A 17,574-nucleotide genomic window follows, 5' to 3' on the forward strand; every position below is an offset into this window, starting at 1 on the left:
CTATTTTAATTTATGTAGGGTATGAGATCACAGTTTGGCATACCTGTCCCAGAACAGACATTTATGTATGATTATATCAATTGGGTTTTATAACCATGATTACTTTAAGATTTGCAAGATAAAGTCATATATACCTTTAAGAGCATTGCTAGGCTATGTCTTGCATATTAAATTCATGAATATCACATAACTTGCTTTTGAGTTCATGATTGCTTTTCACCAGTACTTTCCATCTGTCATGGACAGGGATCCCTGAGATGTTCATATTCTGCATTCTCATGTGCATGATACTTAGATTCAAAAAGGGAGGGTGGGAGAAAGCCGCTTCATAGAAATACACGTTCACAGCATTCATGCTGCATGTTTTGTGTGTTCCACTGCAAATATTGCATGCTGCATACTTTTATTTCTCTGAAAATGAACAACACAGGCTTATACACACAAAAAAATTTAGTTTCATTTTTGCCAATAGTTGGAACAGATGGAGGAATGTTATACATACCTTTTCTATTTTTTAAAAATGATTTTTATAGTGTTTTTCAAAAAAACAAGGAAAAAACTTGTTGTTTAAACCCAAAGTGGCTACAAATCAGCTCCTAAACTGTCACTGACATTAGCATCTAGATTTTGTAGTTTTTACAAATCTTTTAAAATATTTATTTACTAAGAAAACATTGCATTAATGCATGATACAAAATTGATAAATTTTTCTTTAAATTGGAATGCAGTTTAAAGTGACTGAATTTTCCAACTTCAGCTACTGCATTTGACAAGGATACAAACTGGAAAATGGAACTGGTATCATCTAATTGCTCTAGGTTCTTTGACTTATGGTAGTTGGGAAAAATATTTCCATGTGACATTATGTAGATCACATCATTAATGGCTAATATTAATTACTATGCTCTTCAGCCTTGACAGCAGTGAAAAATTATGTGTGAATTTAGCTCTTTCAAATGACTTAAGTGTTCTGGTACATGTTTTTAATTTAAAAATAGACCTGTGGCACTTGGCTTTTGATTATCTGAACACTGGCGTTCTTACATTCACTGTTTATATTATAATCGATAAGAATATTGCAATTCCAATGACTGCACATCAGTTTTAAGTTTGATCCTACCACTTTAACACAGTGGCACACTTGGCTATAGATAAGATCTAATTTTAGATTTAAACATATCTTTAATTCTCTGTCACATGTTACCTGTTTTTAGTTGTGTGTGTGAATAATTATGAACCTTTCCATATCTTATACAAGATCAAATGGTATTTCTAAAATAGAACTGACAACTTCCAACCTTAACATTATTAGTGTGCCTTTGAGGTTGTGTTGTAAAGGGTTCAAGTAGTAGTATTTTTCAACAAGCTGTTATGCCAATTGCCACATTTTGAAAAGATCTACTTAAGTCTTTTTTGCTAGGCATAATAAATAAGTGGCTTCGTAAAAGACCTTTTTATAGAAACCAATTTTAGTGCTTCCCCAGCACTAGAATTTTTTGTTTAACTCTTTTCTATTAGGTTTTAGTCGATAAAAGTTACTGTTACTTATATTAAGAAATTCCCTTAATGGTTAAAATCAAGCAGGCCCTTTAAAGAGAGAGGAAATGAATAGTGGTAACCAATTGCTGAGTGTGTAATCAAGTACTTTGTAAGAGAAATCCATCCAGTAATCAGTTCTTACCCTACTTTTCATTCTGCCATAAAGGATGGATTTATTTATTTTAGAGATTATGTTTTGAACTGCCATTTCCAATTTCTGGATACCCTTAATGGTTAACTTCCTTATGTTCCACAGCCCAGCATATTCCAAATCAAACTTTTTTTCACTTCTATTATAGATTTTACAACAATCATAGTGATGGTACCAGTTCCATTTTGCCTCCAATTCGGTTGATTATATATTTTTTTCTATTTATTTCTCATTTTATAATTGATATCTGGAATAATCAGCAGCTCTTTTCTCATTTATTTTCTCATATTTTTATTCCAGGATTTGCCTCTGAAGCAGGGAGTGTCTGCATTAAAAATGACCTGTAGTTCTCTGCTTCATAGGTTAGAAACTTATTTTAATATTTTGTGGCTAAGCACAGTCCCACTTTTCAAATTCTATAATGGATTATTTAATTGGCATTGAATGTGGACCACAAGCATATATTTCATATTGGGGTTTTCTTTATTATTTTAAATGATTAAAATTCAACAGAACATCCAGCTGAGGCAATAAAAGCTTTATTCTTGCTTTACAGCTTAAAACATTAAATTAGATTTTTAAAAATCTATCAATTATAACACAAGTAAAATACTGCTATTTGGGCATTTTTTAAAATTGCATTTTTTAGGCCTTGTATTGCTCGAAGCATTTATATTCTAAAACTTAACCAAATTCCAACTATTCATTTTGGGGAAAAACAATCAGTTCACGAATCACATTTTCAATGGGACTGCTAGCCAGCATAGGTGAAAATATGTATAGTGTATTTACTCTTAAATTGTACACCGCAGATGCTTCTTCAGCTCCCTCCTCTTCCTCCATGGGCGGTGCTTGCAGCTCCTTTACCACCTCTTCCAGCCCTACCATTTATTCTACCTCAGTCACCGACAGCAAGGCTATGCAAGTGGAGAGCTGCTCCTCAGCCTTGGGGGTAAGTAACAGAGGGGTAAGTGAAAAGCAGTTAACCAGTAACACAGTTCAGCAGCATCCATCAACACCGAAGAGGCACACAGTCTTGTACATCTCACCACCACCTGAGGACTTGCTGGATAACAGTCGGATGTCCTGCCAGGATGAGGGGTGTGGATTGGAATCAGAGCAGAGCTGCAGTATGTGGATGGAGGATTCCCCCTCCAACTTCAGTAACATGAGCACCAGTTCCTACAATGATAACACTGAGGTACCTCGTAAATCACGAAAACGAAATCCAAAGCAGAGGCCGGGGGTCAAACGACGAGATTGTGAAGAATCTAATATGGATATATTTGATGCCGACAGTGCCAAAGCACCTCACTATGTGCTTTCTCAGCTTACCACGGACAACAAAGGCAACTCAAAAGCAGGAAATGGGTTGGTATTCACATTTTTTAAAGTTCTATCACCATTGTGCAAAACAAAACCAATCAATCATGCCTCAGTTTTTGTAATTGCTCAACTCAAGTGTGCATATAAAGCAAAGATACTGATTTTATCATTGAAATACATGAAAATTCAAACTTAAAATTACCAAGGCTCACTAGAGAAAAACATATTAATAGATTTTAGCAATAGGTATCTTATTATGGATATGATTAGTAGAAAATAATGTTTTGAAATAACTTTTAAACTTCAAATGGATTTGTATTTTAAAAGGATTTAAAAATATTTTTACTCTGAGAAATAACTGGAGTGTGAATGGCTGTAGTCAACTCAAAACATTCGAAAAGGGCTAGTTTGTGTTCTTTCATGTTGTCTCCCCATATGGTTCAACCCATTTCCATTTCTGTGAGGATTTTAGACTTTTTTCTTTTGATGAAAACAAGAAAAAATTAAATTGATGGTTTGATTCTCATCATCTAGATTCATGTATTTATTTTAAGCTTTTTCTTTGATATATTATGCTGACATTTAAAAAAATAAATATATCACTAATTTTTTTTTCTATGATTCTGGGTTTATGTATTGGAAGGGTGACAGAACAGGTCATGGTACATGTTTGAGTTTTCATTCATCTCTGCCAGTTCACAACACTCAACTATAAATATATATCTGCAAATAAATATATTTCAGTGGCTATAGTACAGAGTATTTGTTGCTATAGTACAGAATACTATAACTTATATTTAACTTTTTAATTACTTTAGTACTTTTATCATATTTAATTGCTAGACTTTTTAAATTAGATTTTCCTATAGTACATTCAACGTAATTTGATAAATTTTAACTCAGTGAATTTTGAGAGATTATTTTTGGGAGGCAGAATATGGTCCTTTAGTTGATCGAGAACCACCTACAATTTCAGGTTGTTATAAAGAGTGATGGAGAAGCTTTAGTTTGGTTTACTATTTGATGACATCATTCATACCTTTTAAGTTAGAGATCTGGTTGAGTACTACAGAGAGTATTTTTAATGTATATTAAACTTGTTCTTAAATATTCTGTCAGTACATCTTTTAATAATATCTACCATTTATCTACCATTTAAGCATAATTATTCTATACTGTTTTCTTTTTACCTCTCATTTAGAACTCCTTTGGGATGATGTAGTTAAATAAAAATAAACATTTAAATGTTTTTTTCTTTTTAGAAAGTCCAGATTAGGAAATTATCTTTAAAAAAAAAAAAAAAAAAGACACACAAGATATACCCTTTCCTAAAATGTTGCCATTAGCAGAGTCAATTCTAGAACATACTTGTAGAAGTAGTACCTACAGAATAATGCTCTGAAACATAGTAGCACAGATTTAAAAGGCTCATGTATATCTGTCATTAAATATGGGTATGTGTTTATTTGGACTTCAATGCAAAAAAATTTTTTTAAGTTCCAGAAGAGAGATTTTCATTTTTATACTGAAATAAATGTTAAAGGTCCAAATTGACATAGGATTAGTCAACACATATAATTTGCAGTTCCTATTAAAGAGATAACTTGACCTACATCTTTTCTGCTTCTGCTTTTGTATGATAGATATATCTTAGAAATGATTTGAGGTTACCCAGGGAAAGTATAATAACATTTGTCAAGACAGAATCTCTCATGAAATAATTCATGGAACAGAAACTCATCAAGCAGCAGAGGAAATGTCCAGCTTCTTAGGTAATGGAAAAATATTTGGCACTAGCAAATAGAAATGATGAAAGAAGTTTTCATTTTGAATTTATAAGAACTATATCAAGGAGAGGATAAAACCTTATGTAAATATATAGAAAAACAGGCTTTTCAAAGCAGTTACTAAGAGAATCTCAAGCTAACGTCCTATATTCTTCAATAAGAAAGGTGTTAGAAACATGAAAGAAATTTAGAAATCTTTTGAGGGATAAGGTATATATAGCCTTAAATCTAATGTGCCATAAATTTACAATTTATATAATGCTAAATTATAGGAAATATACTCTCAAATATGTTGTATACAGCAGTTTGTTGATCTTCAAGATGGAAATAGCATTTTTGTATAATTAAAATGTTATATAAAAGTTAGAGTTTACTAAGAAAACAAAATCATTTGAAAAGGAACTACTTGGTGTTTAAACATTCCTAGCCATGTCATTCTTAAATTCTTCAACTAAATGTCCTGAGAATCAGTAGATATTTCTAGAAATTAAGACATGATGTCATCTGGATGTGAAACCCTTTTTAGGCATTTTGTAGTAAAAATTATTTTTTTGTGACATAGATATGTAACACAAAAGAATTAGAATGCCATCTTAAGACTTCTGAAGAGTATGCCAAAACAGTGGTTTTACCTTTTAGATGTCGTTTAAAAGTAGAATCCCAATTAACTGCTGTTTTGTTTGTTCTTAAGCCATCATGCTTTAAAAATTAATAATTTCATTAACTACTTTTCCAAGAATTAGTTGACATTTTCATTGTTTTATGTGTCTAAAGATCTAAATGTATATCTATTCCATCTTTACATTTAAGCCTTAGAGAATAAAGATAGTTTTGAGGGCTTCTAAAAGTATCATTTCAGAATTTGTGTAGTTACATGGACTGTTCTTCTTTAAGAATATGTATACTTGTCAACTTACTTAGCAGTCTTCATCCCAAATGAAATATTTTGTTTTACTGAAATGTAAAACTCGTTTTCATCTGTTTATCCTCATAAATATTAGCTTCGCTAGCATAAGTGAATATAAAAACTGTATCTTGCCAAATTCATTGACATATGCTAAATTTTCCTTATATTTCAAATTAAGTGTTCCCTTTTCTTATAAAATTAATAGATTTTAATTACAAACATTTGGGAAAATGCAGAAAAATAGAAGAAAATAAATAATCCATAATCTAGTCACTCAGTACAACTGCTGTTAGCATTTTGCTGTATTTCCTATTCAGTGAATATTCGGAGGGTGTTTTTACATAGTTTCTGTAAGTGAATATTTTTGCTTTGATCTTAAAATAAGTGAAAAATGATATAATTGTAGGTTTTCATAGATAAGAGCAAATGTATTAAGAGCACATTGTATTGAAAGCAAATGTTTGAATTTCTACCCAGAATGATGAAAAGCAAAATAGGATTTGTTGCCCATTGTTTCAGTTTCAACTCTTTGATTCGTAGAATTTATTCTTCTAGGGCCTTTTAAATGACACATGGGTAATCTTTGACTTACATCTGTCAGCTTATGTGAATGGCATTCCTTGGCCAGTTAGGATCCAGTCTTTCTCATCTTACTTTTGTAATAGGTGCTCTTTTTTTCTTCTCCTTTCCTTTCTTTGTTCCTTTCTTTTTCCTTTTTGCCTTAAACAACGATATTTTCTCAGCACCTTCGTTTCAGGAGTTGTGCAAAGTTCAGGGAATATGAAGATGATGCAGCGCAGTACTAGCCCTCAGAACTCTCCCACTTACCTTGTCAGTCTTAGCACATTCCATTTGCATTCCTTCTTTTCTCCGTTCTTCTGTCCCTTCCCTGGCGATGAGGTTCACCCTAGTCCCTGGTTCCATTGAGAATACAGTATTTCCTCTTTTTTTTTTGATAATAGAGGCAACAACTTGGTTAGAGATGGAGGTTAAATATTAGGGCCATTTTTAAGGCTTCTTAGCCACCATTGCTCTTCTTCATTTGAATTCATAATGTTCCTCCTGGGACCTGTTTGCTTTTGGAGATTTTGGTCCACAGTTATCTCTTGGCTCCTGTATTTTCTATTTGAGTCATACAGAAAGCATTATAGGCCATGACATATTTTATTTTATTTTATTTTATTTTATTTTATTTTATTTTATTTTATTTTATTTTATTTAGATTTATCTATTCATTTGAGGGAGGAGGGTCAGAGAGAGAGGGAGAGAATCTCAAGCAGATTCCCCACTGACCACAGAGGCCGATGCAGGCCTGATCTCAGAAACGTGAGATCATGACCTGAGCCAACCAAGAGTCCAGCATTAACTGACTGAGCCACCCAGGAGCCCCCTGACTCTATTTTTAAATGTACATGGATAGGGGCACCTGGGTGGCGTTAGGCGTCTGCTTTTGGCTCAGGTCATGATCCTAGGGTCCTGGGATCAAACCCCGTCTCTGGCTCCCCGGTCAGCCAAAAGTCTGCTTCTCTCTCTCCCTCTGCCCCTCCCCCTGCTCATGCTCTCTCTCTCTCTCTCTCTCCCCCCCTCCCCCTCCCTCTCTCTCCTTCTCACTCACTCTTTCTCAAATAAGTGAATAACATCTTATAAAAAATATACATGGATAATTTTAAATCTATTTTAAAACTGATAGTATTGTTTTGTATTTGTCACATTTGCAGTGCTTCAGATTAAATGTATTGACCTAAAGTCCTAACTAACCACCATTTGAAATATTTTTCTTTGAACATACATTCCACATAGCAAATGCATGATAAACAAGCATTAGAAATCCAATTTAAAAAAAATTTAAAAATTAAAAATTTAAAAATATACAATTTAAAAAAGTAGATTTCCTATCTGTAAATCCCAACTTATAAAGATTTTATATGCTAAGGACTTTAATTATTTAATCACAAATAAAAATACTCTGAAAAATTATACTTCTAAGAAAGATTATTTAGAGTAAATCTGATTTCCCAGTAAAAATTGGATCACTGATATCCGAAAGAATATGTATAGTACCTGTACTTTTAATTGTTTTATTAAGGCCTTTTGTTTATTCCTTTTTGCTACCCCCACTTTTCTTTTGCTTTGCAAGTCTGATTAGAAAATAATGATAGTTAATCTTGTAGCTTTAAAATTTGTTTTGACTGAAGTACAGTGTGAAAGGTTATAATGACATCAGCTATTCTCTTACCTGTTATTCCTGGCTTATTACATTCAGTCTTCCTCCCTTCCTACCACAAATAACACATTTTTTATTTTTGCACTGTTTAGTGCAATTTAACTGTATAGTTAAATTTTATTACAGAATTTTAAGAGCTATTTTGCTTATGGAATGTATCTTCCCTTAGGCTGTATGTTGTCAATAAGATAGTCAGTTGTTTTTAATGTTAACTGCCTATTCTGTTTCTTCCTTTATCTTAGATGACTTTTATAGAGAAAAAAACCCCTCTTTTTGATACTTTTTCCACATTGTGCTTTGACTTCTCAGAACATTGGAAAACCAAAAAGGAGGTGGAGTAAAGAAGAGCCCTATGTTGTGTGGACAGTATCCTGTTAAAAGTGAGGGAAAGGAGCTGAAGATCGTTGTACAGCCTGAGACCCAGCACCGAGCTCGGTACCTGACTGAGGGTAGCCGTGGCTCAGTAAAGGATAGAACACAGCAAGGCTTTCCCACAGTAAAGGTACTTACTTTATTTAGCAATATACAAATAATTTTTTCCAGTTTTGTTTTTAACCAGCAAAAGCTGCCTACAATAGAATGGTAGAATTACTAGGTATATATAATGGAAATTAAAGCGAAAGTCTAACTGAATGCTAAAGCCCAGTATTGTTACTTTGATGTCATTTGAATTTTAGCTTAGATGAAAGAAAAGGTGAGAATGTACTCTGATAAATATCTGGGAATCATGAATTATGTTCTCCTTATATTTGACATTGATAGCAACTGTATTCAATTCTTCCAAACTTAATATTTAAGAAGAAATTTTAAAGTGAATTCAAAAAAATATTGTAGAAATTATTATGAACTTGGAAAATAAGGTTTTTAAGATGGCTAAAGAAATCAGGACTGTTCATCTTAGAAAAGAATTGGTTGATAAATAATTTAAGTCTTCAGTTTAAGAAATAGGTTATCAACTGAATCTTCATCTTTTCAGAATTTAGACTGAAAAAAGGGGGCTTAAATTTCAGCACCTGGGAAACTTTGTTAGAAAGAATATTTCTGTCTGAAGACAAGCCAAAAAAAGAGTTGGGTGGGGGATATTTAATAAGTGTTTCTGCTCCTTATAAAACATTAAACGGGAATTTTGGCTAGTCACATGGTAAATTCTTGTTAAATACAGTTTGTGAAAATGCATTTGTTGAACAGTATTCAGTTGGACTGTCTTTCATTTTACATTTTAATGAAATAATGGTAGAATCTTGGGATCAGGAAACCTGTCTGTGGCCATTTATAAGGTTCGTTAATAGTCACATGTACAACAACATTCCTTATCCCTCTGCTACTCATCACACCAACCCATCCTTAATCCTCCAAACTCAGGACAAATAATAGACAAATAAGAAATTTCACTTACGCTTTTTGTAAATGTTTGTCTAACCAGACATGTTGATAGTTTGGTCAGTATTTTTAACTCAATTGCTCTGATTTTAAGTTATGCTTTGCTTAAGTACTCTCTGGTCAGAAGTATTACTAGATTGTCTACCTGTGATAGGGAGTGAATTGACTGACCTCAAAAGTTTATTTATTCATTCATTCAACAAATATGCACTCCTTATGTGCCAGACACTGTTCTAGGTACTGCTAATGGTTTGGGTAGATCGTTTATTTATCTGCTTATTTCCCTCATTTTGATATCTTTTCACAGAGATATAGCTATACTGGGTTAGAAAGATTTATGAGTTTTTTAAAGCCCTTTGGTTGCATTGTATAAGTTATTGTGTGATTTTGTGGATTCTATATTAGCAGCTTCAGTGTTCAACTATAAACCTGAACAAAAATCTGCATTGGAAACATTTGTTCCCAAAAGCAGTTTTAAATATTAATTTATTCTTCATCATGCAAGTTATAATTTATGAAGGCTTGTTAGAGACCTGTAAGGACCCATAGATCCTGGTCTGAACTAACAGTTTTCAAACCATAATGTTTTGGCCCAGGATTTCATGATGTGTGTGTATCTAATCTATGCAAATGGGCTCTGTTTCCCTATTATTTGTATAGGTGCACTTCAAACGCTTTCCTACTTAAATATTTTTAAAAGACTAAAAAATTTAGTGTATGTACTCATTTGATGATGATGATAATGATGCCACTAACACAATTTAGTGAATTTTCCATTAGTGGTGGTGGTTAATTTTGAATAACCCACATGCTTTGGCAGTCCATAAATTTATGAATACCTAAAGGACTGTGTATTCATTTGCATCTGGTTGTACAAATTAATTATAAATGGTAATTTATCATTAAACATATAAGATTTTCGTTAAAGTGTGATTATTACAGAATTAAAACTTAACGATTTCATACAGAAACTTAGCCAACTCTCCTTTTTATGAAAATATCGTACTTTTGTTTTTCCTGAGGATTTAAATTATTTCTTTATTGTTATCCAGTTATAAATATAGGACTTGGTCATAAGTGTTTGATCTGACAATTAGATTATTTGAAAGGCTAATTAGTGTTTATGCTCCATATTATCTCACTCCAGCTGGAAGGCCATAATGAGCCAGTAGTGTTGCAAGTGTTTGTGGGTAATGACTCTGGTCGAGTGAAACCACATGGATTTTATCAGGCCTGCAGGGTAACTGGGCGAAATACAACTCCCTGTAAAGAAGTGGACATTGAAGGCACTACTGTTATAGAAGTTGGTCTTGATCCAAGCAACAACATGACACTGGCGTAAGTACTTAGTAAAAACTTTTTCGGTATACATTACACTTTTGCCGTGGGCTCAAAAAAATTTTAGTTTCTAATGTTAAAAAAAGAAGATTTTCAGTATTTTATTAAAATGTTTTAAACATTATAAATACAAAAAATAGATTATTGCAAAATGGTAATGGGTTAAAATGAACTCTTTTTCCCTTTGCCATGGAATTCCCATGATGAAAGGCAAGGAAATAAAAGTCAGGTGGAATGCTGGCTTTTTTGAAAATAATATGGACTCGTTAGGATTAATAAAAGTAACATTAAAAAATAAAAATTACAAACAATTTGATTTGCTCTCCCAAATTCTGCTTTTTTTTTTTTTCCCCAAATTCTTTCTTAGTGTTTGCATTAGAAACTCCTTGACAGAGACCATTCATGGCACCTTGATCCATCTTGATGTGAAAAAAGCGTATTGTTGTTCTAAATTCACCTTCTGTTTTAATTTTCCTATATTAAAAAAGAGTATGCTCTGGGGCTATGTTTTTTTTCATCTTATGCATTTTCATTGCCTAAAAAATATTAGAAGTGTTAATAATTTAAATTAAAAAAATTTTTTCCCTTAAACCTTTTTTTAAGGTCCTTTAATCCTAAAGTTGAACCATAACAGCAGCAAATATATTGAAAAGGGATAGACTTACGTTGTAATTATTTGTATTGGATAGCTAATGACATTTCCGTATTTAGTTTTCGGTTTCCTTTTGAAAGCCATTTTGAATAGGTTAGTAAGAGGTTAATTGGAAGGGGAAATTTTGAAAAATATTTAGTAAAGACTTATTTTTTTTAACGTTTGAAAATTATTAAAATAAATGTATATAGTGGAAGAAAGGAAGGGAGTTACTGATTATAAAAATAGTGCTTATTCATTAAAAGTTGAAAATACAGAACAAAAAATAAAAATGAATAATAATAATTAAAATCTAAAAACATATCTCTCAAAAGCCAACTTCCCAGAAATAACCACTATTTTAATTTTTTATTTTTTATTTTTTTGAGAGTGAGTGAGCAAGAGAAAGCACAAGCTGCAAGAGGGACAGAGGGAGAGGGAGAGGGAGAAGCAGGCTTCCTGCTGAGCAGAAAGCCCAGTGGAGGGTCCATCCCAGGGTCCTGGGATCATGACCTGAGCCAAAGGCAGCCACTTAACCGACTGAGCTACCCAGGCGCCCAGTAACCACTATTTTGATATGTATCTTTCCAGCCTTTTTTCCTGATAACAGTGAAATAATACTGTACCCACTGTTTTGTAACCTTGCTTTCACTTACCATCAGCATTTTCCATATAGTAAATATTATTTTATAACATATATTTTAATGGCTACATAGTGTTCTGTTCTTTTGGGGACAGTTGCTAGTTTTGTTTTGTTTTTAAGTTAAATTCATTCCCTCTATTTTAATAAATGAATTAGCTGCAAAAATAGAGGATACATTTTTTTTTAATGGTAATTAGGGTGCCTGACTGGCTCTTGATCTCAGTGTTGTGAGTTTGAGCCCCACATTGGGTATAGAGCATACTTTAAAAAAATTAATCAAGGGGCACCTGAGTGGCTCACCATTTTTTGGGGACGTCTGGGTGGCTCAGTCAGTTAAGCATCTGTCTTTGGCTCAGGTCATGATCACAGGGTCCTGGGATAGAGCCCTGTGTTAGGCTTCCTACTCAGTGGGGAGTCTGCTTCTCAGTCTCCCTCTGCCTCTCCCTCTGCCTCTCCCCTGCTCGTTCTCTCTCTCTCTCCAAGAAATATATAAAATCTTTAAAAAAATAAAATAGAAAAAATAAGTTAAAATTTAAAAATGGCAAAAGTATCTCTTATAAACCGTTACTAGTGTTCAAATTTTGAAATAGTGATTTTACTTTACTGTTTTTTCCACTATAATTATAAAAGAAAAATTGACAAGATTAAGAATTATGAATATTCACAATATACCCTTGTGTACTTTTTGAATTTGGAACCTTAAGATTGTATTACATTTTCAAAAAATTAATAATTAGCAAAAATTTTTTTAAAAGAAACTTACTTGGGGCACCTGGGTGGCTCAGTCAGTTAAGCATCTCTTGATTTCAGCTCAGGTCTTGGTCTCAGGGTTGTAAGGTTGAGCCCCCGTCAGGCTCCACACTGCGTGTAAAACCTGCTTAAGAAGATTGTCTCTCTCCCTCTGCCCCTCCCCTCCTAAAGAAAAAAAAATGAGACTTATTTGGTTAAGAATATTGTACTGTTTATACAACAGAAAATATCAGTTAATATCTTTTTTTGTGTGTGTTAGGGTGGACTGCGTAGGGATATTGAAATTGAGGAACGCTGATGTTGAAGCCAGAATAGGAATCGCTGGTTCCAAGAAAAAAAGCACTCGTGCCAGATTGGTTTTTAGAGTTAATATCACAAGGAAAGATGGCTCCACTTTGACACTGCAAACGCCCTCTTCTCCGATTTTATGTAGTAAGTAAGAAAATATATACTGAATTTTTTTTCATTTTCTATTAATTTTCAGACATCTCTAAATTTCAGATGTATCATATGCTCTAACTTGTGATCTTGCAAAATGTGAAACATTTTAAAAGCTGTGGTCAAATTTTCTAGAATAAAAGGTGGATAATATCAAATAAAATTCTAAAGGTGTATAGCATTTTGTAGTTCCCTTTTATCGTCTCATACTAATTTTAAAAGTAATTTGAGGGGGCACGTGGGTGGCTCAGTCACTAGAGAATGCAACTCTTGATCTCAGGTCATGAATTCAAGCCCCCCACATTGGGTATGGAGCCTACTTAAAATTTTTTTTTATTTTTGAAAAAAGTACTTTAGGGGCACCTGATTGGCACAGTTGGTTTAGTTTCTAACTCTTGATATCAGTACAGGTCTTGATTCTCAGGGTCATGAGTTCAAGCCCTGCCATTGGGCATGGAGCCTACTTTAAAAAAAGAAAAAAAAGAAACGTACTCTGAATGGTTTACCTGCAGTAAGTTAGACAGCCGAAGTATTTTTTTGCTGCGTCTTTATTGTGTGATAAACTGCTGTGATCCTAAGTGTATTTTCTGTTAGAACGTAAGAAACACTAAGGTAAGCAGAACGCTGTGACTATACAGCAGTTGAAGTTCTGACTACAAATTATGTCATTAACTTATAGTTTTGGGAAGTGGGAAATGAAATTCTTATTTTGCTAATCTTGGCATAGAAGAGAGAGAGAGAGAGAGAGAGAGAGTGTGTGTGTGTGTGTGTGTGTGTGTGTGTGTGTGTGTGTAGATTCAATCATGTTGTTGTATGTGCCTCATCATATATTCTGGTTTCCCTATAAGGAGTATTATTACAAGTAATAAATAGGAAAATTTTTTCCTTTAGGTGTCACTTAAGAAGATTTTCATTGAGTGTAATTTTCTTTGGCATTGTGTTTTTATAATTTGTACCTGAATTCAGAAGAGCAGAAGACACTCAGTTTTGTTCAGTTGAATTTCCTTTGGGTTATTTTGGGTACTATGACCTTGATACCCCTACGGAACCTTTGTTACTGTATTTTAGTTTTGTCAAATTCTTCATCCTTTGTAAATCTTTTTTTTCCTTTTCTTTTAATTCATCTCCAAAGTGATTATATAGACATACTTTAGCTTAGCAAACACCCTGATTTTTTTTTTTACGTACTAAAATATCTTTCTGATGTCGAGAGAGCTCAGTTGGATTTCTCTGTTTTTCATTATTATGACAAATTTGTGTTGATACTAGTATTTCCTTGGGCTATTTCTGGGTGATGTGCAATTATAAATAGACTGCTTTTACAAATCATAGATTCCATGTCCATTCTATTGCATTTAGCAAGGGATGTAGATGGCTTATTGAGTTCTAAAGCTTTTCTAATTGGGGCGTTCCAATTCTGGATTTACTATAATTTACGATATATCCCAACTTGACTCTTAAAGGATGAATTTCCAATTTTAATGGTGTATTTGCAGTGATCTAATACTTTGAGCATGACCATAGCCACTCTCTGGAGACCAGAGCCAAGAGGTGCTAGATAATTCAGATCATACCGCTTCAGCAAGGACTGGGAAATGGTTGCCAACTTTAATTATTTGTTCTTTCTTTCACTAGTGTGTTCTCATTTCTTCATTTTCTTTTTCATTAAGGTATTATTAAAGCATAAATATAATTGGCTAAAGATGGTAGAAAATATGAAAGAGCTAGAAAATACAATTTTCTGAAATTTTTCATCTGTAATTATTACTTGTTAATTATCACTATTAATGATAATATTGTCCACATTGCAAAAAAAGTATATCTCTCTGGGAGGTGATGTGTGGGGTGAATTTGATGGCCCTAAGGAACAGCAACACACAGTGGAAAGGATATACAGACAATGATAAAAGTTAACATGCTTTGAACTCTGACCATATGCCAGGGATTTTGTTAAACTTTATAAGCTGTATCATTTAGTCCTTTCTGTTACCTTATATGGATTCCATTCTACAGTTGATGAAACTGAGACTTAGATTAAATAACTCCCTCAAGGTCACATAGCTAGCAAATAGTAAGACCAGGATTCGAAGCCTCTGCTTTTAGCCACTGTGCTATATTGTCATGTAATCACTTAAAATCGCAGTGCTGAAACCAAGTTTAAACAATCATTTCATCCTAGCCATAGCCTCTGGATGGTTAGGACTATGGTTACAGAAAGAGATTGTTAGTGAACTGTTCACTCTACCTAGGAGATTTATTTGTGTAATTTAGACTTTTTATGAATTGAGAAAATAGGTATCATTTCATATTGGGTATTTTACTTGAATACCTATATTGTCCCTTCCATTTCCTTTTGTAGAATTCATTTATTATGGAGGTATAGGGTATTTATTTTTATTCCTTTAGTTGACTTATTGTCACTTTCCATCTGCTTAGAGAAACTGGATTAGATAAATATGAGCAGTATTTTCTTTGAAAGAAAGGGGTACCAAAAAGGATGTGGTCTTGCCATTTGTGACAACATAGGTGAAACATATTAAGCGAAACAAGTCAACAGAGAAAGAAATACTGTATGATTTCACTTATATGTAGAATCTAAAAACAAAACAAATGTGAGTAAACAAAAAGTAGAATAAGACCTATAAATACAAAGAACAAAGTGATGGTAGCCAGGTTGCTGGGGAATGAGCAAAATGGGTGAAGGGGAGTAGAAGATACAGGCTTCCATTTATAGAATAAAAGAGAATAAAAGTACAACATAGAGAATATAGTCAGTGTGGTATTGTAATAGCATGGTGACAGATGGTAGCTGTACTCATGGTGAGCATAGCATAAGGTGTACAGTTATTGAATCACTATATTGTACACCTGTAACTAATGTAACATTGTTGTGTGTATGTCAGTTACACGCAAATAAAAAAATTATTTTCGAAAGAAGAAAAAAATAATAAAAAAAATAAAGGGGTACCTAGGCAGTAAATTTCCCATACTTCTTTTAATTTGTAAATATATTTACATGATAGTTTTCGTATTTATTTCTTATTAATGTTATCTTCATGGAATTTCATACAAACAGGATTTTTTCCTTAAAAAAAAACTAGCTTAAAATATTTCCAATAGTAATTTCTATGAATATCAATTACATCTAGTCATTTAGGCAAGAGTCTAAGCCTCCTTTTTTAGAAAATATTTATTTATTTAAGTAATTTTTACCCCCAACTGGGGGCTTAAAGTTATGACCCTGAGATCAAGAGTCACATGCTCTTCTGACTGAGCCAGCCAGGCGCCCCTAACCCTCCTGATCTGTACATTCCTAGTGGATCAGTGATTTGATTTTTTGAAAACCTGTCATTGTATGTAACGAATGTCATCATTCTTTGTTCAGAATATAATTTTACTTGATATTCATGGGTTTTCATTAAATATATTACCTAACGGTCTGTAGATTGATCAGACAATCTTATTTATTTTTTAACTGGCAACAAAATGAAATATTTTTAAGTTTTTTATTACTTTTGCTTAAATATTAGTCTAGATGTACAGGAAAAGGTATTAACTTCAATATTACTTTTCATATTACTTTTGTCTCTGTCTTATACTCTATGATTTATAAAGCGCTTTCATGTATGCTGAGGTCTTAGGAAGTTAAAAAGTAAATGTTTCCCTTGTAATTGGAGTTAGACACATAGGAGTTAGAGAAATTGAGATGATAATGCTAGCTTGACTACTGATAAAACTGTTAGAAAGAGGACTTTTTCATCCCCAAGTAGGATACATCTATCTACCCAGTCAGAGCAGCCTTCTACAATTGCAGGCCTCTTATCAACTGGCACAGACCATCTCAAACAAATGCTTTGTGCCTGTAGGCAGTTGCGGAAGAGGGAGGAAAGACGACCGGGCTAATCTTGCCCAAGCCCTGGTTCCAACTTCTCTGTAGTTAAGTCATTCATCCTCTCTAGTGACTATTAATCTAATGGAGTTTCCTATTAATAATAGTACTACATTATCCCATTTGATCTTGACAACAACTCTTATTAATAAAGTAGAAATGATTAGTTTCACTTTTTATGTAATAGAATAGGGACAAAACTGTTGAAAGTAGGAAATGGTAGATAAGAGATAATCTGATTTTTTTTTTGTTCATTGTTTTGAGCTGATACCTACTATAGAATATAGTAAAGAATTAATTTTTATCAACTTTAACATAATAGTGGATATACTTTTTAAGTTGTATAGCTTATAATTAGGGTTTGGGCATGTAGGCATTTAATTATCTTAAATTCACATGCAATTAGGTTCATGTTTTCTGTCCCATAATAGTTTCTTTTTTCTTTTCTTTTATAATAGCTTACTGAGATATAATTTGCATACCATGCAATTGAGCCTTTTTATGTGTACAGTTATATCATATTCACAAAGTTGTATGACCATCACTGTTATCTAATTTTAGAACATTTTTA

At 33.0% G+C, this 17,574-nt stretch overlaps 1 protein-coding gene across 6 annotated transcripts in view; it reads left to right on the forward strand.

Annotated features, from left to right (window-relative positions):
- NFAT5 (nuclear factor of activated T cells 5) overlaps positions 1–17,574 on the forward strand; it is a 125,004-nt gene that overhangs the window by 60,335 nt on the left and 47,095 nt on the right. For 3 of the 6 annotated variants that reach the window (XM_087870538.1, XM_087870539.1, XM_087870540.1), the window contains 4 exons: positions 2,503–3,061; positions 8,244–8,436; positions 10,462–10,652; positions 12,936–13,108. In XM_087870538.1, the coding sequence (XP_087726664.1) occupies positions 2,503–3,061; positions 8,244–8,436; positions 10,462–10,652; positions 12,936–13,108 (1,116 nt within the window). Of the gene's footprint in view, positions 1–1,990; positions 2,053–2,502; positions 3,062–8,243; positions 8,437–10,461; positions 10,653–12,935; positions 13,109–17,574 lie in introns of all 6 variants that reach the window. The other 3 variants (XM_087870541.1, XM_087870543.1, XM_087870542.1) reach the window with 3 other exon arrangements.

This window comes from Ursus americanus, chromosome 21 (genome assembly GCF_024610735.1).
Source record: "Ursus americanus isolate L20-20 chromosome 21, mUrsAme1.1.p, whole genome shotgun sequence".
Taxonomy (NCBI): domain Eukaryota; kingdom Metazoa; phylum Chordata; class Mammalia; order Carnivora; family Ursidae; genus Ursus; species Ursus americanus.